We start from the raw sequence: 26,784 nt of genomic DNA on the forward strand, positions 1-26,784 counted from the left end.
TAACCTGTCTTTCTCTGTAACCTGTCTGTCTGTGTAAGCTGTCTGTCTGTGTAACCTGTCTGTCTCTGTAACCTGTCTGTCTGTGTAACCTGTCTGTCTCACCGTTGCTAGGTTCTCCTCCAGCTCTTCAACTCGTTCCAGAGCAGCAGTCTTGGTCTCTGTCTCCGTCTCTGTCCTGTCTGTCTCTCTCTGACCTGTCTGTCTGTAACCTGTCTGTGTAACCACCAGAGTTCCAGAGCAGCAGTCTTGGTCTCTGTCCTGTCTGTCTCTCTCTGTGACCTGTCTGTCTGTCTGTGTAACCTGTCTGTCTCACCGTTGCCAGGTTCTCCTCCAGCTCTTCGACTCGTTCCAGAGCAGCAGTCTTGGTCTCTGTCTCTGTCCTGTCTGTCTCTCTCTGTGACCTGTCTGTCTGTCTGTCTGTCTGTCTGTCTGTGTAACCTGTCTGTCTCACCGTTGCCAGGTTCTCCTCCAGCTCTTCGACTCGTTCCAGAGCAGCGGTCTTGGTCTCTGTCTCTGTCCTGTCTGTCTCTCTCTGTGACCTGTCTGTCTGTCTGTTTGTCTGTGTAACCTGTCTGTCTCACCGTTGCCAGGTTCTCCTCCAGCTCTTCGACTCGTTCCAGAGCAGCGGTCTTGGTCTCTGCGTCCTCCAGCAGAGTCCCCACGTCAAACACGTTGTCCAGGTACGCCTGGATCTGGACCTGCAGCCGGTCACTCTCCGTGTGCTTCAGCCTCTGAGACAGACAGACAGGCAGGCAGGGAGACAGGTTAATGCACAACACAGGCAGGGAGGGAGACAGGTTAACACAGGGAGAGAGAGACAGGCCTGGATCTGCACCTGCAGCTGGTCACTCTCCGTGTGATTCAGCCTCTGAGACAGACAGACAGGCAGGCAGGGAGACAGGTTAACACAGACACAGGAAGGGAGACAGGTTAATGCACAGACATAGGAAGGGAGACAGGTTAATGCACAGACACAGGCAGGGAGACAGGAAGGGAGACAGGTTAATGCACCGACACAGACAGCAGGGAGACAGGTTAATGCACAGACACAGGCAGGGAGACAGGTTAATGCACCGACACAGGAAGGGAGACAGGTTAATGCACAGACACAGGCAGGGAGACAGCCAGGGAGACAGGTAACACAGCCAGCCAGCTAGACGCCCTTCTCTGATTGGCTGAGAGCGATGATATCACCTCCAGGTGTTCGTCCAGGTTGAGTTTGGTGAAGTCGTACTGCAGGTGGACTCTGAAGTTCATGTCCTCCACCGAGTGGACCACAATGTTGATGAACTGCATGCAGGCCACCTGGCAAGCGTTACCACGGAAACAGGAGACACACACTCCGTTAGCAACCAGAAGATGTCATGTTTTGTGTGTGTGTGTGTGTGTGTAGAGATAAAGTGAATCCGTCGTACCAGGAAGTCGATGTTGTCGTCTTCATTCTTAAAATGTTCCATCAACTTCTCGAAACGCATTGACTCTGAACACACCTGCAACAGATCAGTCAATCAATCAGTCAATCAATCAGTCAACCACCTGTCTCTGTGTGTGTGTGTGTGTGTGTGTGTGTCTCTGCGTGTGTGTGTTTCTGTGTGTGTGTGTGTGTGTGTGTGTGTGTGTGTGTGTGTTACCGTTTTGAAGTGGTCAAAGGCCGACAGGATGATCTCGTGTCCTCCTCTGACCAAACACACGGCCGCCAACAACTCCAGCACCAGAGCCTTCGTCCTGACGGACAGAGAGGTGAGTTAAGTTTATTCATTTAGCAACCTTCAAAACCAGGCATACAACATACAGAGCAACGTACAGAGCAACATACAGAGCAACATACAGAGCAACGGACAGAGCAATGGACAGAGCCATGGACAGAACAACATATAGAGCATCGGACAGAGCAACGGACAGAGCAACATACAGAGCAACGGACAGAGCAACATACAGAGCAACGGACAGAGCAACGGACAGAGCAACGGACAGAGCAACATACAGAGCAACGGACAGAGCAACGGACAGAGCAACATACAGAGCAACGGACAGAGCAACGGACAGAGCAACATACAGAGCAACGGACAGAGCAATGGACAGAGCCACGGACAGAACAACATATAGAGCATCGGACAGAGCAACGTACAGAGCAACATACAGAGCAACGTACAGAGCAACGTACAGAGCGACGGACAGAGCGACGTACAGAGCAACAGACAGAGCATTGGACAGAGCAACGGACAGAGTGACATAGTGACGTTAGTGACATAGTGACGTTAGTGACATAGTGTGAGTTTAGGGGTGACATAGTGACGTTAGTGACATAGTGTGAGTTTAGGGGTGACATAGTGACGTTAGTGACATAGTGACGTTAGTGACATAGTGTGAGTTTAGGGGTGACATAGTGACGTTAGTGACATAGTGACGTTAGTGACATAGTGTGAGTTTAGGGGTGACATAGTGACGTTAGTGACATAGTGTGAGTTTAGGGGTGACATAGTGACGTTAGTGACATAGTGACGTTAGTGACAGTGACGTTAGTGACATAGTGTGAGTTTAGGGGTGACATAGTGACGTTAGTGACATAGTGTGAGTTTAGGGGTGACATAGTGACGTTAGTGACATAGTGACGTTAGTGACATAGTGTGAGTTTAGGGGTGACATAGTGACGTTAGTGACATAGCCTTTGAGTTTAGGTGTGACATAGTGACATAGTATGAGTTTTCCTGACCTGGGGTTTCTGTTGTTGAGGCTGAGGGCGATCTCGTTGACCGCGTGCGGATGTGACATCACCATGTTGAATCCGTACTGAGGAAGAGGAGCACACGGTTGAAGATGGGACTGAAACTACTTCCTGTTAGTAACTAAAGAAGGGAGTGTTACCTGGTAGTTCATGATGGCTCTCAGACACATGACGCACACGTGGACGTCGTCTTTCTTACACACGAGTCGCGAGTTCTTCAGAGTCCGACGACTCGGCAGAGTGTTGGAGCGGGTCACCATCGCTGAGCTGCAAACACAGAAACATTGTAGAAACATCGTGGAAACATCGTAGAGACATCGTAGAGACATCGTGGAAACATAGTAGGAAACATCGTGGAAACATCGTAGAAACATTGTGGAAACATAGTAGGAAACATCATGGAAACATCGTAGAAACATCGTAGAGACATCGTAGAAACATCGTGGAAACATAGTAGGAAACATCGTAGAAACATCATAGAGACATCGTAGAAACATCGTAGAGACATCGTAGAAACATTGTGGAAACATCGTATCAACATCATGGAAACATCGTAGAAACATTGTGGAAACATCGTAGAAACATCATGGAAACATCGTAGAGACATCGTGGAAACATAGTAGGAAACATCGTGGAAACATCGTGGAAACATCGTGGAAACATCGTAGAAACATCATAGAGACATCTTAGAAACATTGTAGAGACATCGTAGAAACATTGTGGAAACATCGTATCAACATCATGGAAACATCGTAGAAACATCGTAGGAAACATCATGGAAACATCGTAGATACATCGTAGAGACATTGTAGAAACATCTTCAGCAAAAATCGTAAAGACATCGTAGAGAAATCGTAGACTCATCGTAGACTCATCGTAGAGACATCGTAGAGAAATCGTAGACTCATCGTAGGGACATCGTAAAAACATCGTAGAAACATCGTCAGACTGGACTTTATCTGCAGTCATGACTACGTGTTGTATCTGATGTAGTAATTAGGGTGGAGGTAGTACTACGTGTACCTCATGTAGTAATTAAGGTGGAGGTAGTACTACGTGTATCTGATGTAGTAATTAGGGTGGAGGTAGTACTACGTGTATCTGATGGAGTAATTAGGGTGGATGTAGTACTACGTGTATTAGGGTGGAGGTAGTACTACGTGTATTAGGGTGGAGGTAGTACTACGTGTATTAGGGTGGAGGTAGTATTACGTGTACCTGATGTAGTAATTAGGGTGAAGGTACCTGATGGAGTGGCGAGCGGTCCTTGTTGCCGAGGACGACGGTGACGGGAGGCTGCAGTCGCCGTGGAGATCCTCGATGGAGCGACTCCAGGGAGAGTCGATGGACGAGGCGTCACCGCTGGCCTCCGACTGCTCGCTGTCAAACCTGAACACACAGAGCTCCGGTTAGTCAACAACAACAACAACAACAACCTGAACGCACAGAGCTCTGGTTAGTCAACAACAACAACAACAACAACAACAACAACAACCTGAATGCACAGAGCTCTGGTTAGTCAACAACAACAACAACCTGAACGCACAGAGCTCCGGTTAGTCAACAACAACAACAACAACAACCTGAACGCACAGAGCTCCGGTTAGTCAACAACAACAACAACCTGAACACACAGAGCTCCGGTTAGTCAACAACAACAACAACAACAACCTGAACGCACAGAGCTCTGGTTAGTCAACAACAACAACAACAATCTGAACACACAGAGCTCCGGTTAGTCAACAACAACAACAACAACCTGAACGCACAGAGCTCCGGTTAGTCAACAACAACAACAACCTGAACACACAGAGCTCCGGTTAGTCAACAACAACAACAACAACAACAACAACAACAACCTGAACGCACAGAGCTCTGGTTAGTCAACAACAACAACAACCTGAACACACAGAGCTCCGGTTAGTCAACAACAACAACAACCTGAACACACAGAGCTCCGGTTAGTCAACAACAACAACAACAACAACCTGAACACACAGAGCTCCGGTTAGTCAACAACAACAACAACAACAACAACAACAACAACCCGGGGCCTGTCTCACAAAAGCAGAATATATAAATCCAGGATAACTGATAAAGCGAGGCTTGACCTAGTCTAATCTGTGCATCCTGGCTTGCTGCGTTTCACGAAGGCCGAGCCAGGCTGAGGAGGAGAGACTAGGTGGAGTCAGGCTGAGGAGGAGAGACTAGGTGGAGTCAGGCTGAGGAGGAGAGACTAGGTGGAGCCAGGCTGAGGAGGAGAGACTAGGTGGAGTCAGGCTGAGGAGGAGAGACTAGGTCGAGCCAGACTGAAGTAATTCTGATAGATGCGCGTCCACGGCTTTCCTCAAAAGACCACGAGGTCGATCACAGATTTACTGATGCCAAAATGGAGAATAATCATTGTTCATACTTTATACAGAGTGAGCAGCAGCTTCTTGTGGAAGTATGATGACGTGAAACACATTATTTGTATAAAAAGAAAAGAAACACGGCCGCTGTAATGAAACAGTGAGAGAAAGCGTAGCAGACGATCACGGACCGACTGAATGTGTAAGCAGCCTAAATATATACATTAACTGACCACTGCTCTGAACTGGAGCCGTCATAATCATACCATTCAAGGATTAGGCTACTAATCATTTACACAAATTAACAGTTGTACTCTTTGCCTTAAAAGTAAGCAGAAGATAATATTACTCAGGAAATTTACCATGAAGATCAATTTTCTACAATGCTAGAGTATGATGCGTAAATATCTCTTTCACTCTGTTCCTCCCTCTCTCTCATGGGCTAAAATATAAATTTCGTACGTCATATTAACTTCCACTGCTCGCTTTTAATGCAAAGTGTACAACTGTTGGTTTTTGCAGATGACAGTGACTCAGTGAATGGTTTCAGTTAAGAGCAGTAGTTCATAAATGTATATTTCAGACTATCATTCAGTCTGTCCGCTATTATCAGCCACGCTTTTTCTCGCGTTTTTTTTATTTTTTATTTTTTATAGAGGACGAGTTTCCTTCTCTACATATTATATGCCTTGCTCCCTTGTGGACATAGAAAATAAAGACACTGAAGAAATTGGACTCTAAAATCTAGAAACTATAAAGATAATTAAGTGATAAATCCCATGCACACTGTAAACATGAATGGAACATGGAACACAATGGAGTATATTCATCAGTTATTTCCCCCCCCAACTAAATATAAGGTCAAAAACCATTGAGGTGTCCTCTCCCTGTTGTTACATGAATGTACAGTAGCCTACATCACTAGATAGTTACTGGTCCAGTGAACTAAGACTATAATTTGGGAGGATTGTACAATTAGGGTATGTTCTTTAAGTTGTACAATCATCCCAAATTATAGTCCCAGTTTACTGGACAACACACACTGTGTGCTAAGAATGCCAAATACAATGCACATGGAAGAGGAACAAACATGATCCTTATTGTTAAAGAATTAAAAAAAATGAATCAACTAAAATAATTCAAGGTGCATTAGTCAACTATAGAAATGTACAGCATTGAATATGTTGCCCTTAGTAACAGACTTCATTTAAAACACATTTGAAATGTTATCAGCCTTTTCTAATTATCTCAACAACTGCCATAATATATTCATCAAACTTCTAACAACAATATGAACAGCAGTCTTCATACAGCAATATAACAGGAACAATGACTGTCACATGAATAATTATTAAAAAAAATAATGGTACTTAAAGGAACAGCAATATGCACCTGTTGTATTTTAATCCAGGCTGATAACAATAGGGTAAAACCACTGCTGGGTGATCAGAAAAGGCTCCTGGTCGGGAGCAGGCTAACTGTTAGCCTGGCTGTTAGCCTGGTCGGGAGCAGGCTAACTGTTAGCCTGGCTGTTAGCCTGGTCGGGAGCAGGCTAACTGTTAGCCTGGCTGTTAGCCTGGTCAGGAGCAGGCTAGCTGCACAGAATAAATCTCCATGGTGATTTATGTGCCTCCACTTTCGTGAAACCGAGTCAAGGCTAAATTCATCCAGGATAACGGGGAAATCCTGGCTTAATCCCTTATCTTGGTTTTGTGAAACAGGCCCCAGAACACACACAGCTCTGGTTAGTCAACAACAACAACAACCTGAACACACACAGCTCTGGTTAGTCAACAACAACAACAACAACCTGAACACACAGAGCTATACAGTAGCCTACAGTTCGCCACTACAATACATTAGACTAAACTGGTCACTTCCCCATCAGTCAGGACCAAGATCTGACCATAATTACACTTCTGCTTTCCATAAACTGTCGTTGCTTTAGCCTTTTATTCCAGTTATAACCCCAGCAGTGGTACGCTGAGAGAGAAAATAAAAAAACATCAAAACATAATTCTAACCAATGTGCGTATTGGCAACACACGACTGAAGAAGCCGACAAATAGCCTATAGGCTAAGTAATTCCCTCCGCTGAAAATCTATCTTTCATAAAGATACCATCAGGGAATGTTAACGGGGTTGTTGGTCTCTAAATGTTTTAACTTTTCTGAGCGCACCTCTCTCTCTCTCTCTCTCCCTCTCTCTCTCTCCCTCTCTCTCCCTCTCTCTCTCTCTCTCTCTCTCTCTCTCTCTCTCTCTCTCTCTCCGTCCACCGAGCTCCAGCTGATCTTCTAAGAACGGTGACGCCGTTATCAGTGGAGTATTGATTGGTCAGTGGGCGGTGCTTTAACACCAGTTGATCTCTAATCTCCAACTTAACCTGCTCCCGACCAGGTTAGGGGTTCAGCATGAGTTACCACGGTGATTGAACCCGATCACAAGTGATCCACCTTCGTAGTACAGAAAACCCTGGGTTGAACCTGAAGTTAGCTCGTTAACGCCAAATCTCGCTTCGTAGTACAGGCCTCTGGTTAGTCAACAACAACAACAACAACCTGAACACACAGAGCTCTGGTTAGTCAACAACAACAACAACAACGTATATATAACATAACAATATTAACGCATATATGTATATATATATATATATATATATATATGTATGTATATATATATATGTGTGTATATGTGTATATATATATATATATATATATATATATATATATGTATATATATATGTGTATATATATATGTGTATATGTGTATATATATATATATATATATATATATATATATATATATATGTATGTGTATATGATAGTAATTGGTTTGAACTTACGTGACGGCGTACTGAGCGAAGGATAAATACTCGACCAGAACGTCCAGACCTCGATTCTCCTCGTTCAGAAACTCTCTGACCCACCTACAGACAGACAGGTTACCAGACAGACAGACAGGCAGACAGGTTACCAGACAGACAGACAGGCAGACCGGTTACCAGGCAGGCAGGCAGGCAGACAGGCAGACAGGTTACCAGGCAGGCAGGCAGGCAGGCAGACAGACAGACAGACAGACAGACAGGTTACCAGGCAGGCAGGCAGGCAGGCAGGCAGGCAGGCAGAAAGACAGACAGACAGACAGACAGACAGGTTACCAGGCAGGCAGACAGGCAGGCAGACAGACAGACAGGTTACCAGGCAGGCAGACAGGCAGGCAGACAGACAGACAGACAGACAGACAGACAGGTTACCAGGCAGGCAGGCAGGCAGGCAGGCAGGCAGGCAGACAGACAGACAGACAGACAGACAGACAGACAGACAGACAGACAGGTTACCAGAAAGACAGACAAGTTACCACAGAGAAAGGCACAGAGATAGACAGACGGACAGAGAGAGACAGACAGGCAGGCCATCAGAGAGACAGACGGACATAGACAGATAGGCAGGCAGACAGACAGGTTATCAGAGAGACAGACAGGTCAGCAGATAGACAGGTAGGTACCCGATGTGGTTTGTACGAAGAGAAATCTCGAGTTCTCGGAGCATCTGAGTCGACTCCTGAACTCTTCTTCTGAACTTCTGCAGACAGAAAACAAACACGTTATAATGTCTGATATCTCATCACAGGAAGTCTTGCTATGACATCACAGGAAGACTTCCTGTGATGTTGATATGACATCACAGTCTCACCTTGCGAGTGACGGCCGGGTCAAGGAAGCCTCTCAGTTTCTGGATGTAGGTGTGAGGAGGATTCTTCACCTGAAACCTCTCCTGTATCACACACACACACACACACACACACACACACACACACACACGTAAACAGTAGAAGTTAAGCTGCTTACACACCTGTAGTTCAGTGGACTCGGTGCGATTTGGGGGTGAAGTTGCGACATTGTTGCATTTTTCGGCCGAGTTTTTTGTGATTGTTTTGGGCTAAAATCCTTGATTATGCGGCACGTTTTCTTAAATCACGTGATCGAGACGGTCGCCTGTAAACACAGGTCACGTGATCGAGACGCTCGCCTGTAAACGCGCCTCACGTGATCGAGACGCTCGCCTGTAAACAGGCGTCACGTGATCGAGACGCTCGCCTGTAAACGCGCGTCACGTGATCGAGACGCTCGCCTGTAAACGCGCGTCACGTGATCGAGACGCTCGCCTGTAAACGCGCGTCACGTGATCGAGACCCTCGCCTGTAAACAGGCGTCACGTGATCGAGACGCTCGCTGTTCATTGGACAGAATATCAGAAACTCGCTGAGACTTCTGCTCTCAGAAATAATGAAGCACTGCCTTATTTACAACATCTCGGGCTTCCTGGTTCTGCTTCAGCGTTTCTAATATTTTAGAAGAAGGCGACCAATGAGCAGCTGACGTGTGAGTGAAGAGGAGAGATGATGATGTCACACAGACTGATGATGTCACACAGACAACCAGAGCTCGTATGAGCTTTCACAGCAGCCATAAAACCGGTTGACATATCTCCAAACTTAAATTCATAACACTGTGCCGAAGAGTTGTTGCTATGCCATGTCCTAAAATAGATGGTGACGGGGCTCTGGCTCCAGGATGTAGACCGGACCGGCTCCGGCTGTTTAGGGGTTAATGCAATAGAGACTTGAGGCCCATTAGATAAAGTTATGTGATTATTCTCAGTGGGGTGAATCGCTATAGTTACAGCAGCATCGTGGCCTTGACGTATCACAGAGAAGGGTATGTGGTGGTCTGATGGATGGATGAGAGAGAGAGAGAGAGAGAGAGAGAGAGAGAGAGAGAGAGAGAGATGGATGGATGGATAGATGAGAGAGAGACAGAGAGATGGAGGGAGGGAGGGAAGGATGGATAGAAGGATGGAGAGAGAGAGAGAGAGAGAGAGAGAGAGGGGAAGGGAGGGAAGGATAGATGGACAGAGAGAGAGAGAGAGAGAGAGAGAGGGAGGGAGGGGAAGGGAGGGAAGGATAGATGGACAGAGAGAGAGACAGAGAGAGAGAGAGAGAGAGAGAGAGAGAAGGAAGGATAGATGGAGACAGAGAGAGGGAGGGAGGGAGGGAGGGAAGGATAGATGGATAGAGAGAGAGAGAAGGAAGGATAGATGGATGGATAGAGAGAGAGAGAGAGAGAAGGAAGGATAGATGGATGGATAGAGAGAGAGAGAGAGAAGGAAGGATAGATGGAGAGAGAGAGCGAGAGAGAGAGAGAGAAGGAAGGATAGATGGATGGGGAGAAGGCTGCCAACCTTCCGTTCCGATAAGACTCAACGTTTGGTTTTGACAACTTGTAAGTTCCCGTTACTAACGCAGACAAACCCATCACCAACAGCTGTTCATCACAGCCTCCTGTTGCCATAGTTACTGAGCCTTGGTGGCAAACTCAAGGCCCGCGGGCCAAACCAGGCCCCTCGAGCATTTTGATCCGGCCCGCATCTCAGTTTAGCTTCACCAATACATTCGTTCATTTAGTTAGTGTTAGTGGTCCCAAACCAGAAAGACGGAAAATTCTGCGACTTTCAGAGCAGAATTTGGCAGATTATCCGACTTTAAGACTCACAACATATATATATATATATATATATATATATATATATATATAGCCTTCTCTTAACCTCCTGCTGATCAAAAAAAAGTTTCTATATCAGAAATTTGGGTTTTCTTTCAACCAAATTTTAAAACAAAATAACGTGGACAACGCTCTTCACCCGTTAAATACATCATCAGTTACCTACTTTCATTGAATTTGGATGTTGATAATAGAACGTTGAAAAACGTAGGAAAGAAATGTCAAAAAGCTGAAAAATATTGACAGAAATTTCGAGAAAAAAAAAAATGTTGAAAAAACACGACCAAAACATTGGGATTTTTGTTACATTTTGACCCAGAAAAACCAAAAGTTGCATCCTGGTCGATGTGGAGACAGCTCAAGGGTTAAAGCAGGGGGGGGGTCAAACTCAGTTTCCCAGAAGGCCACACTGGAAACTAAGAATCCCATCCAGGGCCGGACATGTAGAGTTTGTTTAATAATTTTAATTTTACTACTACTATTATTATTGCATGTCCCATACAGGCCCTGTTTACACGATGACGCTCACGGGTGAAATCGACAAAATATTTTATCAGATGTGCCTTTCGTTTATACGGCGACGGTGTTTTTGGGGCTTAAAACTGCAAAAAAGTGAAACCACCCTCCAGAGTGGAAATCTTAAAAACGCTCCACCATCACGTTAACGTCTAAAGGGTCAAAACCAAAAAGTCTGAAGACAGCGGTGTGGAGAGAGACGAGAAATAGACTTCAGGTAATCTGTTGTTACGGAGTAGGCTACAGACATTATAGGCTCCGTTATCTAAAAGATTTTCAATGTAATGGCTCAATATTTACATGATTTCGACAATGTGGATAAGGTTGTTATAGTTCGATGACCATATGTAGGCTATTCATTTGAGCCAGAGCAGGCTACAACATTACGGATGGAGAGAGAGAGAGACAGAGAGAGAGACAGAGAGAGAGAGAGAGAGAGAGAGTGCCAGTGGTCAGAGGAGGGTCTGCTTCAGCCTCCTCTGCCCGCTGCCTCTCTCTCTCAGCAGGGCTGAAGGCTGCGAGGCTCAGGATATCGGTAGTGCTCCCCTGGGTGCTGTGCTATGGCTGATCACGGTCGACTGTGCCGGTCTTCATCAGACAAACATGCAGCTCCACCTCCTCGTCTTTCCAGACAAGCTTTTGTTGTTCTCTTCGACATGTTTTGGCGCTACTAAGGAGAGAAGTAGAAGGAAGGTTCTCCGTAGGCGCGCGGCCTTGGTGGTGTTGTGTGGCAGTGCCACCTAGCCGCCTGGCGTGCAAACTACATCACATTTCACACACTTTTGTGTTACCGTGCACGCAGATTCCCCCCCAAAACGCTCGTCTAAACGCGGAATAAAAAGTGACAACGCAATGCCACTTTTGCGTTTTCTCTTCAGATCGTTTCCGTCTAAACACAGCCTGAGTCTTTTCACTTACAGCTTGGTCGACATAGAGCCCCAAAAATAGTAACTTAGCCGTCGAAGAAGAAAGCAACAAAAAAGGTTGAAAAAAGCAGAGAGAAAATTCTGAAAAATGTGCCAAAAAACAACTTAAAAAGTGGCGAAAACACTGAAAAAGACAGCTAATGTGACAGAGAAGAGCGGCAAAAACTAGGCGGGCCAAAATGTATTATGAACCTTAATTGATATGCGGGGCCGGATCAAAACCTGCAAGGGGCCGGATTTGACACATGTGGGTTAAAGAGACAGAGAGTGATGCCAGCGTGATCCATCCCATAATGCCCCGTACGTGCTGAACGCTGTGAACACGTCTCAGTGAATCGCCCACTGCAGTTAACTAGTTAACATCAGTCAGCTGTGACATCGGGGCCCGTTGGGTCTCTGTCTCCCGGTCCGGACCACAGACGGTCTATATAATGGACCACCAGATCCCGTTGGGTCTCTGTCTCCCGGTCCGGACCACAGACGGTCTATATAATGGCTCACCAGATCCCGTTGGGTCTCTGTCTCCCGGTCCGGACCATAGCCGGTCTATATAATGGACCACCAGATCCCGTTGGGTCTCTGTCTCCCGGTCCGGACCACAGACGGTCTATATAATGGCTCACCAGATCCCGTTGGGTCTCTGTCTCCCGGTCCGGACCACAGACGGTCTATATAATGGACCACCAGATCCCGTTGGGTCTCTGTCTCCTGGTCCGGACCATAGACGGTCTATATAATGGACCAGCAGGTCCCGTGTCTCTGGACGGAGACCAGTGAAGTCTTTTCCCGGTGATGGCTGAGCGTTACTGAGCAGCCTCCAACTGAGCTTGAAGACGTAGATGTGACGTGAGCAACCTGTCTGAAAGTTGGAAGTCTTCTGGTAGCTGTGCCAAGAGAAATCTCAATCATTCCCAATCTAGCAGAGACGGAGAGCGTAGGTATATGTAAGGAGATAACATAGACACAGGCTAATTATTGATCACTAAAATGATAGTTAACATTAGTAATTAAACTTAAACAGCTAATGGAAGTCCAAACTGCCTGAGAGCTTCTCCTGTACTATACGGTAATTCCTCTACTATGAGACAGTAAGTCTCGTGGTTATGACCCAATCGTTAGCCTATTTTTATAAAAACGTCTGCTACGGAGCCATAACGTGAGGTACAAGGTAATGGAGCCTTTTATACATTGTCGTGTTTCTTTAGAAATAAACAATGGACAAATAGAGTCTTTAAACTCTTCAGATGTAAAGTTATTCTCTGTCAAAGTGACGTCAAAATGAATGGCAGTCAATGGGATGCTAACGGAGGTGATGGCTTGGTAGCATCAACATGAATGGCAATCAATGGGATGCTAACGGGATGCTAACGGAGGTGATGGCTTGGTAGCATCAACATGGCGCCGTAGGATCCTACGAGTTGTGAGGAGAAGCTGACCCTCTTGGTCCGGACGGTTTATTTCGATATTTCTGGTTCTGCACTGGTCAGGGGTTAGGGGAACACATGAAGTGGGGGGTCTTCATTTCTCTGTTAATCACTGAAGTATCCGTAGAGACTGCTCTGCTTTTAGGGAAAGATTAAAATGTATAAACTTTATTGAAAGCACCCACCTGATCGCAGATCAGCTCCCACTTCTTGTCGTTGTCATAGGAACGCAGCAGACGCACCTTGTCGGGAGGCAAGTTCATGGAGTTCTGAAACACACAGAAGGTCATTAAACGTCACACGACTCTGAATTATATATAATGTCTGTGTGTGTGTGTGTGTGTGTGTGTATATGCTATATAATGTGTCTTATGTCTGTGTGTGTGTGTGTGTGTGTGTCTGTGTGTCTGTGTGTGTGAGTGTGTGGGTGTGTGTGTGTGTGCTATATAATGTGTGTTATGTCTGTGTGTGTGTCTGTGTGTGTGTGTGTGAGTGTATGGGTGTGTGTGTGTGCTATATAATGTGTGTTATGTCTCTGTGTGTGTGTGGGTCTGTATGTGTGTGTGTGTGTATATGCTGCAGTGCTCAGCATAAGTTTATGAAGCCATGCTAAAGTTGACTAAAAAGAGGAATACAAAATCATCTTTTGGAAATTGATCTTAATCCCTTAATTAAAAACATTAGGAAAAATCCAACCTTTAAGGACACCAATTATCTCATTGAATGAATAATGTATCGTAAATAAATAAATGTTCTTCCTTAAAATACAGGGGGCATAATTATACACACCCCTATGTTAAATTCCCATAGAGGCAGGCAGATGTTTATTTTTAAAGGCCAGTTATTACATGGATCCAGGATACTATGCATCCTGATAAAGTTCCCTTGGCCCCCACATCATCACATACCCTTCACCATACCCCCCCATCATCACATACCCTTCACCATACCCCACATCATCACATACCCTTCACCCATGGTTTTATGTCAGTTAGCCTAATAGCTGGTCTGATTTGCATTGAGAGATGATTTTATGGAAAGTACCCCATGCTAATCTCTAGGTATGGTGAAGGGTATGTGATGATGTGGGGTATGGTGAAGGGTATGTGATGAAGTATCTGTGTATCTTTGCCTTATATATATATATATATATATATATATATATTAGTGAAAGTATTTTCAGTATTTTCATGGTGTCTGTTCCTTAACTAAACAGACAGCAGTTGTTCCTGTTCTCTGCATCGTGGGGGGCATTTAAGAACCAAGGACTTAAACTAACTCAGTGTAGATACTTTAAGCTTTTTCTTTGTTAACGTCTCTGCAACTAGTGTACTTGAATTTTATCAATCTGCAACATTATGTTGTATAATTACAGTTTTGCACAATAAATGTTCTCAAAACTACATACTATGTTTCTTTCTCTTTAAAAAACCCAATACATGTAGCAGTTTGGCTTTCCTTAAGGTCTATGTAACCTGGTCTGAAATGGTTCTATTATAATTTATATATCGTGATATATATCGTTATCGCAAGAGGCTGCAATGTATATATGGATTTTAGGCCATATTGCCCATCCTTACTATATAATGTGTGTTATGTCTGTCTGTCTGTCTGTGTGTGTCTGTCTGTCTGTCTGTGTGTGTCTGTCTGTGTGTGTGTGTGTGTGTGTGTGTGTGTTCTTACCAGAGCAATGGAGAACCTCTCCTCCAGCTCCGCCGGGTCCGGCATCGGCAGGCGGACCGGAGCGGCTCTGGATCGGATCACCGCCAGTTGGCTTTCCATGCTCTCTGCGTTACCCATCTCTCACACACACACACACACACACACACACACACACACACACACACACTCACACAGTGGCACACAGCGAACACAGCGAACACACCCACCTACAACAACACACAGTCAGTCAGCAGAGAGGCAGCGGCAGGAACATGTGGACCGCCATCACTGCTCAGACACACACACACACACACACACACACACACACACAAACACACACACACACACACACACACACACACACAGACAGGCAGACAGATAGGCGGGCCGCCGCGGCTGGGAAGGCCTGTCCCTATGTCTCTGTCTCTCTGTCTATAACCTGCCTGTCTCTCTCTCTGTCTGTCTCCCGTCAGACGGTAAAGATGTCTCCTCCTCCCGTTGGTGGTGTGTCCCTTTGTCTCCTCCGCCGCTGCTGATGCTGCTGATCCCGATGGAGCTCTATGGTGCCGTGTCGGTGTGTGTGTGTGTGTGTTTATATGAAATGTGTGTCTGTTGTGTGTGTGTGAGCGCGTGTGGCAGATGAGCCGGTTAATCCTCCCCCTCTCCTCCCCCACATGAAGAAAGAAAGAGAGAGTCAGTCAGTCGGCCTCCTCCTCTTTGTTTCCCTCTGTGTGTGTGTGTAGGGCTCCCTCCCTCTCCCCTGTCTCTCTCTCTCTCTCTCTCTCTCTCTCTCTCTCTCTCTCTCTCTGTCTGTGTCTCTGTGTGTGTGTGTGTGTGTGTGTGTCTGTCCCTCCCTCCCTCTCTTTCATAGAGACAATGAACCTTCTGCTGCTGCAGGCTCCGCCCACAAACACACACATTAATACTATTCAAATATTTCTGACTTATTATTACATGAATGTATCCAACATACATGTTTTAAATGTGCATTTAATGGATTATGATTATGTTTAATTATAATACAATAAATCCTCGCTGTTAAAGAAAGATTGAGAGCCGCCCCCTCTGCTGGAGGTGTGTATTACTGCAGTTATATTTAAATGTTTGGAGCAGCCCCCTCTGCTGGAGGTGTGTATTACTGCAGTTATATTTAAATGTTTGGAGCAGCCCCCTCTGCTGGAGGTGTGTGTTACTGCAGTTATATTTAAATGTTTGGAGCAGCCCCCTCTGCTGGAGGTGTGTATTACTGCAGTTATATTTAAATGTTTGGAGCAGCCCCCTCTGCTGGAGGTGTGTGTTACTGCAGTTATATTTAAATGTTTGGAGCAGCCCCCTCTGCTGGAGGTGTGTATTACTGCAGTTATATTTAAATGTTTGGAGCAGCCCCCTCTGCTGGAGGTGTGTGTTACTGCAGTTATATTTAAATGTTTGGAGCAGCCCCCTCTGCTGGAGGTGTGTGTTACTGCAGTTATATTTAAATGTTTGGAGCAGCTCCCTCTGCTGGAGGTGTGTGTTACTGCAGTTATATTTAAATGTTTGGAGCAGCCCCCTCTGCTGGAGGTGTGTATTACTGCAGTTATATTTAAGTCTGATCTGCTGAACTGAACTCTGAATCATTTAAATGTCTAACCCAGTGGACATTGTTTTTACAGTCCTGTAAATCAATGTTCTTATGTAACGCTGCAAAAGGAACTCTTTGTTTTATTTCAGCAGATTTGGCCGATAAAGTTTTTATTGTGATTTTGAAGGCAGAATCTGTTTCCTGTCCAGGATCGTCATCTTCTTCATCCAAGCCGCTGGCTGACAACATGTAAGTATATCATAATAACATAATGGTAAAATAATAGAAATAATGGTTAATTAAATTTCTGATGTGTCTGACGAAATGTAAAATAAATCATTATACTCCTTGTGTTTGGGAGTAAACCGTGCGTTATCTGTTTGAGTTGCAGAGATAATATCTACACTATTCAATAGCAGACACATGGAACTAGTTTGTCTCACATTTTAAACCCACTGGCTTAGAAGAGCTCCAAGATACAGACAGAAATGTACCAACAGTTAGAACTATCCCCAGTCTGCACCTACTGCAGTTTGGAACATTTCAGCACCAAGGACAGCTCTCTGCAGAAACCTGCAGAGAGCTGTCCTTGGTACTGAAACCTGCAGAAACCCTGCCCACTCCACTTCTCTCCATCAGGCTGCGACACACAGACAGAGAGAGAGGGGGAAGAGAGAGAGAGAGAGTGGGAAGAGAGAGAGAGAGAGAGAGAGAGAGACAGAGAGAGAGAGAGAGAGAGAGGGAGAGGGGAGAGAGACAGAGAGAGAGGGAGGAGGAGAGAGAGGGGAGGAGGAGAGAGAGAGACAGATAGAGAGAGGAGAGAGAGGGGAGGAGGAGAGAGAGGGGAGGAGGAGAGAGAGAGAGACAGAGAGAGAGAGGAGAGAGAGAGACAGAGGGGGAGAGAGAGAGAGGAGGAGAGAGAGGGGAGGAGGAGAGAGAGAGACAGAGAGAGAGAGAGGAGAGAGAGAGACATAGGGGGAGAGAGAGAGAGGAGGAGGAGAGAGAGAGAGAGGAGGAGAGAGAGAGAGAGAGAGAGAGAGAGAGAGAGAGAGAGAGAGAGACAGACAGGTAGAAACATAGATGAGACACAGGACAACACAGACAGACAGAGAGAGACAGATGGAGGAGTGATGGAGCAGCAGACAGATTTCTGTTTTGTCTTCATGATGGATTTTTAATTCTCACAGACAGACAGACAGACAGACAGACAGCTCCTCTGCTGCCGCAGAGCCTCTCGCGTTGGTGGGTCCGGTTGTCGCCATGGGAACAGTGCTCTCTCTGTCTCCTGGCTCGGGGAAAGCTCGAGCCCCAGAGCAGCGCGTGAAGGAGGAGGAGAAGAAGAAGAAGAGGCACCCAGTGCTGCTGCACGCGCTCAGATGGAAGAAACGTCTGCTGGCCGCACGGGCAAAGAGGAAGGGCGGGAAGAAGGTGAAACCAGATGAGTCCGAGCACGTGCACACGCAGCGCGACACGGACAGCCGCCACCGAGCACTGAAGGCCGGACACAGACCTGGACCCATCCCGGTGCCCGTCCCCACCGTCCCGGGATTTAACCAGACCCAGAACCAGAACCAGAACCAGGACCAGGACCAGGACCAGGGGAGCCTCTCCCCACCCAGGGTGGTGGTACAGGTAGGTGCGTGTGTGTGTTTGTGTCTGTATGTGTGTGTGTCTGTCTGTGTGTGTGTTTGTGTCTGTATGTGTGTGTGTGTGTGTCTCTATGTGTCTGTATGTGTGTCTGTCTGTCGGGGTGTGTGCGTGCGTGTGTGTGTGTGTGTGTGTGTGTGTGTGTGTCTGAGGGCCAGATGTACTAATGCTTTTGCGCCCACTTCAGGCATATTTGTTTCACAACGTGCGCGTAAAAGCATGATGAGGTATGTACTAACAGGCTGCACTGAGGTAAAAGCGCAAGCTGCCTGTCGCGGGAACTGAAAATGGCAAATTGCTCTTTTCTGAGTCATGCATATGGATTCATGGGAGGGTGAAGGGGAAAGTGGGAGTTTCCCATAAAGAGATGGGAGGGAAACGTAAAGTGCGCCTAATTATGTATTCCGCGGTGTGTACAAAAACCTCCCGTGAAAGTGCGTGTAACCCTTATTACGATGTACATTTATGAAATAGCTCGTAGTAGTGTTATGTAGTTGATATCAGTGTGAATTTGGACCAGAACCAGAAGAAAACTAGATTGTTAAGAGCCAGAGAATTGAACATCAATAAAGAGACTAGGAAACCAGGTTAAAGTTTGAGTGTACAAACGTCTATTAACTCGATAACAAAGCCATAAAGTAGGCTTTCAACTCAGGACAACGCAATCACACTATGACAGACACTCCACTTAGCGCCAACTGCAATGTTTAATTGTAAATGAATGTAGCCTTCTGGCAGTCTGGCACATGTGGGTGATCGAGCTCCCGAGCCCCCATGGTATCGGCGCCTATGCCTATTAGCATAATGAATGCTGCACCTTAGCTAACCCGTTAGCTTTGCGCTATTAGCACCGATTAGCATGGATGCTAGCGAACTTCACAATGACTCAGCAGTCAGATTAAATACACTGAATTTCTTAGGCCTGTTAGCATGGATGCTAGTGAACTTGATGTCTTTAACACTGTTGGGTCCAGTATTTTATCCTTGGTTAACACATCTCTCAGCTCAGGGTGTGTTCCAGCTGCTTTTAAACATGCTGTCGTGCAACCACTTTTAAAAAAGAAATATCTGGATCCTTCAGTTTTGTCTAATTTTAGACCTATTTCTAAACTTCCCTTCTTATCTAAAATCTTGGAGAAGGTTGTTTTTAATCAACTACAATCATTTTTAGATGATTTTAGTATTTATGAAAAGTTCCAGTCTGGTTTTAAGCCCCGCCACAGTACTGAAACTGCCCTTCTAAGAGTCTATAACGACCTTCTCTTAGAGGTTGACTCAGGAAACTCCGCAGTTTTAGTGCTCTTAGATTTGACTGCTGCCTTTGACACTGTCAACCACTCTATCCTCTTATCCCGACTCAAACAAAGTGTTGGCATTACAGGCATAGCCCTAAAATGGTTTGAATCTTACTTGGCAGATAGGAGTTTTGCTGTCCACCTTGGGAATTGCTCTTCGTCTGCTGCCCCTCTTTCTTGTGGGGTCCCCCAAGGTTCCATTTTGGGACCCATGCTCTTTTCTCTGTACATGCTGCCCTTAGGGTCCATTTTAAAAAAACATAACATTTCTTTCCACTGTTTTGCAGACGATGTACAAATCTATTTGCCTGTAAAAAACAATGACAAGGACACTGTCCAGCCTTTGTTGAACTGCTTGAGTGATATCAAAATTTGGTTGGATCAGAATTTTCTCTGTCTCAATGATAATAAGACTGAAATTGTTGTGTTTGGTCGCGCTGAACATTTTAGTGCCTGTGTTGATGCTCTTGGTACGTTAGGTTCCCATATTCAACCTTTTACCAAGAATCTGGGTGTGATTTTTGACAGTGCTTTTAAATTTGATAAACAGATAAGCTCTGTTGTTAAAACCACTTTCTTTCAGCTGAGACTATTGGCTAAGGTTAAGCCTTACCTGCTACGCAAAGACTTTGAAAGAGTCATACATGCATTTATTACGTCCCGTTTAGATTACTGTAACTCTTTGTATGTTGGATTGGATCAGTCATCCCTTCGTCGGTTACAGTTAGTCCAGAACGCAGCAGCTCGACTTTTAACTGGGACAAAAAAGTGCCACCATATCACATCGGTTTTGGCAACGCTCCACTGGCTTCCTGTTTGTATCAGGATCAAATTTAAAATTGTATTAATTGTTTTTAAGATCTTAAATGGGTTGTCGCCTTCTTATTTATCAGAGCTTTTACATGTCCACACACCTGTCAGAGCACTGAGGTCGTCCAATCAGATGCTCCTCGATGTGCCCAGATCCAGGTTAAAAAATAAAGGTGACCGAGCCTTTGCAGTGGCTGCTCCAAACCTCTGGAATGGTCTACCTATTAATGTAAGAACAGCTCAGAACATTGAAACATTCAAGTCCTTGCTTAAGACCCATTACTATGCTTTGGCTTTCAAATCAAGTTGAGCTTTGATATCTTGACCTTGTTGTTGTGCTGTTGGTTATTTTGTATTGTATACTGTGTATTGTTTGTGTATATTATCTCTTTGATTTTGAACTTTGTTAAGCACTTTGGTCAACTATGGTTGTTTTTAAACGTGCTATATAAATAAAATTGAACTGAACTGAACTGAACTGAACTCAAGGCCTAGTGCTAGGGAATGAATCACCATTTTGACGTGCGCTTTGTGCGGATTGGCCATGGTCCTGGTAACGCTACATTCACAAATGTACGTACATCTGGCCCTGTGTGTGTGTTTGTGTGTGTGTGTGTGTGTGTTTGTCTGTCTGTGTGTGTGTGTGTGTGTGTGTGTGTGTGTGTGTGTCTGTGACTGTCAGACACACACTTATGGTATCAGACTAAGTGGCAGTTGTGATTGGGTTATATTTTCTGTTACAGTGCTCTCCTTGTCTCCTCTCTCCTTATCTTGTCTCTCCTTGTCTCCTCTCTCCTTGTCTCCTCTCTCCTTATCTTGTCTCTCCTTGTCTCCTCTCTCCTTAACTCCTCTCTCCTTGTCTCCTCTCTCCTTGTCTCCTCTCTCCTTATCTTTTATCTCCTTGTCTCCTCTCTCCTTAACTCCTCTCTCCTTGTCTCCTCTCTCCTTATCTTGTCTCTACTTGTCTCCTCTCTCCTTGTCTCCTCTCCAGGCATCTACAGGCGAGCTCCTTCGTTGTCTCTCTGACTTCCTGTGTCGCCGTTGTGTCAAACTAAAGGAGCTGTCGTCCAATCAGATCGTCCTGTGGTTCAGAAACGTAGACAGAGCGCTGCTGGTCCAAGGCTGGCAGGTCCGTGTGTCTGTTCCATTGGTCTGTGTGTTTCTCTCTCGTCATTTAGAGTAAGAGTCGGCAGTGTTGGAGACATTTCATTGGCTGTCAGTGTGTGAAGCTGGGTAACCAAACTTTACTGTAGTTTGTACCATGAGGTGTGTTGTGCACACCGAGGTCTACAGTTTTTTCACCGTGGTTCCGAGGTAACATGGTAACGTAAAGTGTTAATGTAACATGTTAATGTGGTTCCATTCATCCAAAAGCAACCGCTATGTCAACCAAATATAACAGAAGACTCTTTGACTACTGGACACATACCTTCATATGAATTTAAAACATTAAATCATGATTAATGGCATGATTGTCCACAGTTAACTCACGAATAATAGCAAATGAATGACTTTTTCTATCTTAACCGGCCAGCTACATTGCACATTAACGTGTACAAAGCTGGTGCTCCAACGCTACTCTTCCACTATAATCTATGAAACTGGAGACACCAGGCTGAGAGCACCGTGTAGCAGTTCGTCTGCTCTGCGGAGATCTGCTCTACAAGCGTAAAAAAAACACAGCTCTTTCATTCAGATGTGCTGCAATAGCAGCAATCGGCACACTTATTATTATTCCGACACATTTTTGTCCCGCTACTAGTCACGGAGTGTTGGCAACACATGCACACAAAATACATCAAAACGTGTGTAATGATCGGGAATGGTGTGCTATGACTTTTCTAAGAGATTTGCCACACGGTTTTCACGAAATCGGCAAAAATCTGCGTGAAATTTCCCATAGACTTTAATGGGAAATCTTCAGGAAATCGCTTAACATCGCAAGCATCAAAACAACCCCTCTTTGGGGCCATACTGTATCACCATACTTTAATGTAGAAAAATAATTAAAAGTTTAAACCGAAGACAAGACTTTGGCCTTTATTATGCTGAATGGGCATTCTGATATCAAGCACGGTTTCTACCAAATCACAGTTTATGTATCGTCCAGTTTTCAGACCGTTTCAGATTTTCCAATGTGTGTGTATGGGGCCGGAATGTTGAGAGTTAGAGGGGAGGACAGAGGGGGGAGCTGCAGTACGATTCTCTGAAATCTTTCCAAACAAATTGCTCTCTCCTCTACAGTTTGCACTCTTCATACATCGTGGTTGGTCAAAATGTAGGAAATTTTGTGCCGATCGCAGACATGTAATCCACTAGACTTAAACTTTTGGCTCTGTTCATACCAAATGCTGATAGAAATAATGAAATTAAATATCTGGAAGTAAGCAGACGGTTCCGTTTGTTACCTGCGTCGCATATATTTGACACCATAAACATAAAAATCACATCAGTGCGTTCACCAGACTTTTATCTCTCTGGTGATGATAATATTTTTGCCGTTTGAAACCACCATTTTTGAATTACAGAACAAACTTAAGAGGTATAATTATTATTAAATGGACATGTTTGACCCATGGAAGATACTGTCTCCCCCTCCCTCCTCTACTCCCTCACTGTGGAAATCACCATAGCAACAACTTCTTACACACACCTCCTATCATGGAGACTCTTTACTGTTAGCCAGTGTTATTCAGATGTGCACCAAGTAGTCACTGTTAACATTTCCTGTGGAATTTTCTAGTTTATATCTATTATGCAAATGTGTACTTCCCTTTCACACAGAAATGTGTCTATATTTCTTTAGATGAAACTATGGTGTCCCCCCTCTCATTCCCCCTCGGTCCCCCTGTAGGACCAGGTCTTCACCAGTCTTGCCAGTCTGGTCTTTGTGTACCTGTCTGTGTGTCTCTATCCTGTCTGTCTCTAACCTGTCGGTCCCCCTGTAGGACCAGCTCTTCACCAGTCCTGCCAGTCTGGTCTTTGTGTACCTGTCTGTGTGTCTCTATCCTGTCTGTCTCTAACCTGTCGGTCCCCCTGTAGGACCAGGTCTTCACCAGTCCTGCCAGTCTGGTCTTTGTGTACCTGCTGTGCCGGGCAGCGGTAGACGAGGACACATCTTCGGAGCAGGAGCTGCACGCCGTCTTCCTCACCTGTCTCTACCTGAGCTACTCGTACCTGGGCAGCGAGATCTCCTACCCGCTCAAACCCTTCCTGCTGGAGGCCAGCCACAATGCATCCTGGGAGTCCAGCCCCGATGCATCCTGGGAGTCCAGCCGCGATGATTTCTGGGAGAGAGCGCTGCAGCTGATCGACAGGCTGAGCACCGACATGCTGCGGATCAACGCTGAGCCGCACTTCTTCACCGAGGTGTTTCAGGATCTGAAAAAAGAGGGACGAGAGAGGGAGAAGCAAGAGAAAGAGAGGGAGAGGGAAAAGGAGAAGGAGAAGGAGAAAGAGAAAGAGAGGGAGAAAGAGAGGGAGAAAGAGAGGGAGAGGGAGAAGGAGAGGGAGAGAGAGAGGGAGAGAGAGAGGGAGAAAGAGAAAGAGGGGGAGAAAGAGTGGAAGAGGGAGAAGGAGAGGGAGAAAGAGGGGGAGAGGGAACAAGATGAAATGAAAGAGAAGCAGGAGAAAGAGAACAATGGAGGAAACAGCATCGATGATCTGGATCGTTAAGAGAGAAGAAAAGAGGAGACCACAGTATTTACACTGCTACGTTTCTCCCTCTCATTCCTCCTGCTCTGGTGTTTCCCCCTCTGCTCTGGCATTTCCCCCTGCTCTGGCATTTCCCCCTCTCATTCCCCCTGCCCTGGTGTTCCCCCTCTCAATCTACATTTCAGAAAAGTGTCAGAAAAGCAGCCTTGTTTTCAGCTTTGTGGCGATGCATTTTACAGCTTATCCAAGAGGATTTTTAAAGACTTTATTTATGTAATTTAGGAGAAGTTTCTCAACACATAAAGGAACACACTGAATCCTTCAGTTCATCACAAACATTCAACATCAAGACTCGCGGGGTCTCTAAGCAGGCAGTGTTTGTGGCAAAGTCTTGATAAGTTGCATAGCATGTAAATACTCAAAGTACAAGTAGGCTACCTTGAATGTGTACTTTAGTACTCACGTTCACTGTACTATAGTAAATGTACATAGTAACATCCCCCCCTGGTGTAGAGGCAGTAAACATGACCTTTTGCAGACACAACAGAAGAATACTTCTATAGTTTTGTTCTATACTTCTGTCGTTCTATAGTTTTGTTCTATACTTCTATAGTTCTCTTCTATACTTCTATAGTTCTATAGTTCTCTTCTATAGTTCTATAGTTCTCTTCTATAGTTCTATAGTTCTCTTCTATAGTTCTATAGTTCTATACTTCTATAGTTCTATAGTTCTCTTCTATAGTTCTATACTTCTATAGTTCTATAGTTCTCTTCTATACTTCTATAGTTCTATAGTTTGTTCTGTGGATAACTGACATTAATGCTGCACATGTAATGCACATTGTTATTTAAACTACATCTTTGTTAAATTACATGATTTTAACTTTAAATACATTTCTGTATTTTAACATTTGCAATGTTTGAAATAAATGATCATATTTTGCAATAAGTGTGTGTGTCTGGATTAAATATTAAAGGGGTGGTAGAATGATTATTTAGGGTATTTCACACTGTTCCTTAAGGTCTCCTAATGGAGTATGTAACATTGGTTGGGCTATTCTATGGGCCCTGAACTACCCTGTGAATATGGCTCTATTTGGAACAAGAGCTTTTCTTCCAAATATGGTCTGCTCATGAATATGTAGATGAGCTGCGTGCTGATTGGTTGAGGAACCACATAGAAACACACTGGAGACGAGACAGCAGATCTCATTTCAGACACTGCAAAGTTAAACATTGTCTGCTATTTCGTTATTAAATTCACTTCTGAGACTTTTTTATGCGAGAAATCAACTATATAAAGCTCAAATATTGGCCGTTTTACGAAAATCGATGGCTAATTGCAAATTTGGTAAGACGTGTCGGACTTTAGGAGCTCCACAGTCTGATGAGAAAACGGCAACCTCCATACCCAGTGAAAGTCACCGTTTCTCAGCTACTGGACTACTGGAATACTCGGGGAGCTGGCTGGCTGCCAGCTGCCGGCATAACTAGAGTATATTTAGTTTGAATTTCGTCACGCCACTTATATAGCATATACCCCAAGGTCTTATAAAGGTAACTATGGTGTCTGATTTCAATTTAATGCATTTTTGTGAACATTAGCTAGGGATTTCGTTAGCTGCTACTGTCCCTTCAATCCTATATGTACAGATATGTGTACTGGAGCTCCATCAGGGCCTCGGCATTTTGTGGTCCAGTAACCCAGAGACTTTGCGCGGGTATGGAGCACCGCGGGCTTCCCTTCGTGACGGAGATCCAGCTAGCTCACAGCGAGTCTATGAAGTAGGACACACCAGGTGGCGAGGCAGCACCGGCCGCTGTCACGTAGCCTGCTGAGCTCCTGCTGAACTCCGACACACAGTCGGACCAAATTTGCAATTAGCCATCAATGTTCGTAAAACTGCTCATATTTGACCTCTACATAGTTGATTTCTCGCATAAAAAAGTCTCAGAAGTGAATTTAGTAATTAAATAGCAGACCTCTGGAGATCTGCATGACCTAGCTAGATTCAGAAGACTAGCTGACCTCAGGTCAGTGGTGGAGCCTATGGTAATGTTGGGGCGTGATAAAGACTAGGAGTTGAGATCATGACGTCAGCTTCCAGCTTTGTTCAGATTCACCCGTTTTCAGCGGCAGTTTCAAAATGTGAGATTTGCAGAGTAAAGGGGTATCAATGGGATTTTGAGCTTCTATGTATGTCCAATTTACCCTCCAAACTGTCGTTATTCAACTATGACAAGGTAAAATAAGTTTTGCATTCTATCACCCCTTTAATACTTATGTAGGATATAAGTGAAATACATTTTTTATAAAATCTAAAATGGTTAGGTAATGTAAAGTAAGTATTATTAAAAAAACCTTTAAAAGTAACTGTATTGTTACCATTAGTAATTATTATGATTATTATAATTATTATTATGAATAAATAGTGTTAAAGTGATTCTTTGTTTTCTAATTTTATTTATATATTTACTTAATATTAAAAAGACAAACAGGCAGTGTTGGGGAGTAACGGAATACATGTACCGGCGTTACGTATTCAGAATACATATGAGTTCAATAGTTGGTATCTAGAATACAGTTACATTGTTGAAATCAATGGATTACATGACGATACTTCTCTGTTTCACGAGTTTATTCACTCTCTGA

The 26,784-nt window shown here is 44.8% G+C and overlaps 2 protein-coding genes across 2 annotated transcripts in view; one reads left to right on the forward strand and one right to left on the reverse strand.

The window, feature by feature from the left end:
• Positions 1-15,896, reverse strand: part of fmnl2b (formin-like 2b) — a 28,937-nt gene extending 13,041 nt beyond the window's left edge. Inside the window, exons 1-12 of the mRNA XM_035998398.1 lie at positions 15,186-15,896; positions 13,688-13,771; positions 8,769-8,849; positions 8,581-8,657; positions 7,919-8,002; positions 3,971-4,114; positions 2,866-2,992; positions 2,714-2,790; positions 1,632-1,725; positions 1,416-1,490; positions 1,195-1,305; positions 582-731 (exon numbers count right to left, since the gene is read on the reverse strand). Coding sequence (XP_035854291.1) covers positions 582-731; positions 1,195-1,305; positions 1,416-1,490; positions 1,632-1,725; positions 2,714-2,790; positions 2,866-2,992; positions 3,971-4,114; positions 7,919-8,002; positions 8,581-8,657; positions 8,769-8,849; positions 13,688-13,771; positions 15,186-15,302 — 1,221 coding nt within the window. The 5' untranslated portion in view covers positions 15,303-15,896. The remainder of the gene's footprint in view (positions 1-581; positions 732-1,194; positions 1,306-1,415; positions 1,491-1,631; positions 1,726-2,713; positions 2,791-2,865; positions 2,993-3,970; positions 4,115-7,918; positions 8,003-8,580; positions 8,658-8,768; positions 8,850-13,687; positions 13,772-15,185) is intronic.
• Positions 15,897-16,819: 923 nt separating this feature from the next.
• Positions 16,820-25,023, forward strand: LOC116055620 (cyclin-dependent kinase 5 activator 1-like). The gene is made up of 5 exons (XM_031307652.2): positions 16,820-16,974; positions 17,913-18,357; positions 21,469-21,606; positions 23,520-23,964; positions 24,091-25,023. The coding sequence occupies exons 1-5, from the start codon at positions 16,829-16,831 to the stop codon at positions 24,150-24,152; spliced, it is 1,236 nt and encodes a 411-aa protein (XP_031163512.1). The 5' UTR covers positions 16,820-16,828; the 3' UTR covers positions 24,153-25,023.
• Positions 25,024-26,784: the final 1,761 nt, after the last annotated feature.

This window comes from Sander lucioperca, chromosome 24, assembly GCF_008315115.2.
Source record: "Sander lucioperca isolate FBNREF2018 chromosome 24, SLUC_FBN_1.2, whole genome shotgun sequence".
Classification (NCBI taxonomy): Eukaryota; Metazoa; Chordata; class Actinopteri; order Perciformes; family Percidae; genus Sander; species Sander lucioperca.

What these genes read in the sequence shown, in the direction of transcription:
- LOC116055620 (XM_031307652.2), top strand. Translation starts at nt 16,829, where the DNA reads ATGTTCTTATGTAACGCTGCAAAAGGAACTCTTTGTTTTATTTCAGCA. An exon ending in TGCTGGTCCAAGGCTGGCAG is followed by an intron (nt 21,607 to 23,519) that starts GTCCGTGTGTCT and finishes GTCCCCCTGTAG; the next exon opens with GACCAGGTCTTCACCAGTCC. An exon ending in GGAGAAAGAGAGGGAGAAAG is followed by an intron (nt 23,965 to 24,090) that starts AGAGGGAGAGGG and finishes AACAAGATGAAA; the next exon opens with TGAAAGAGAAGCAGGAGAAA.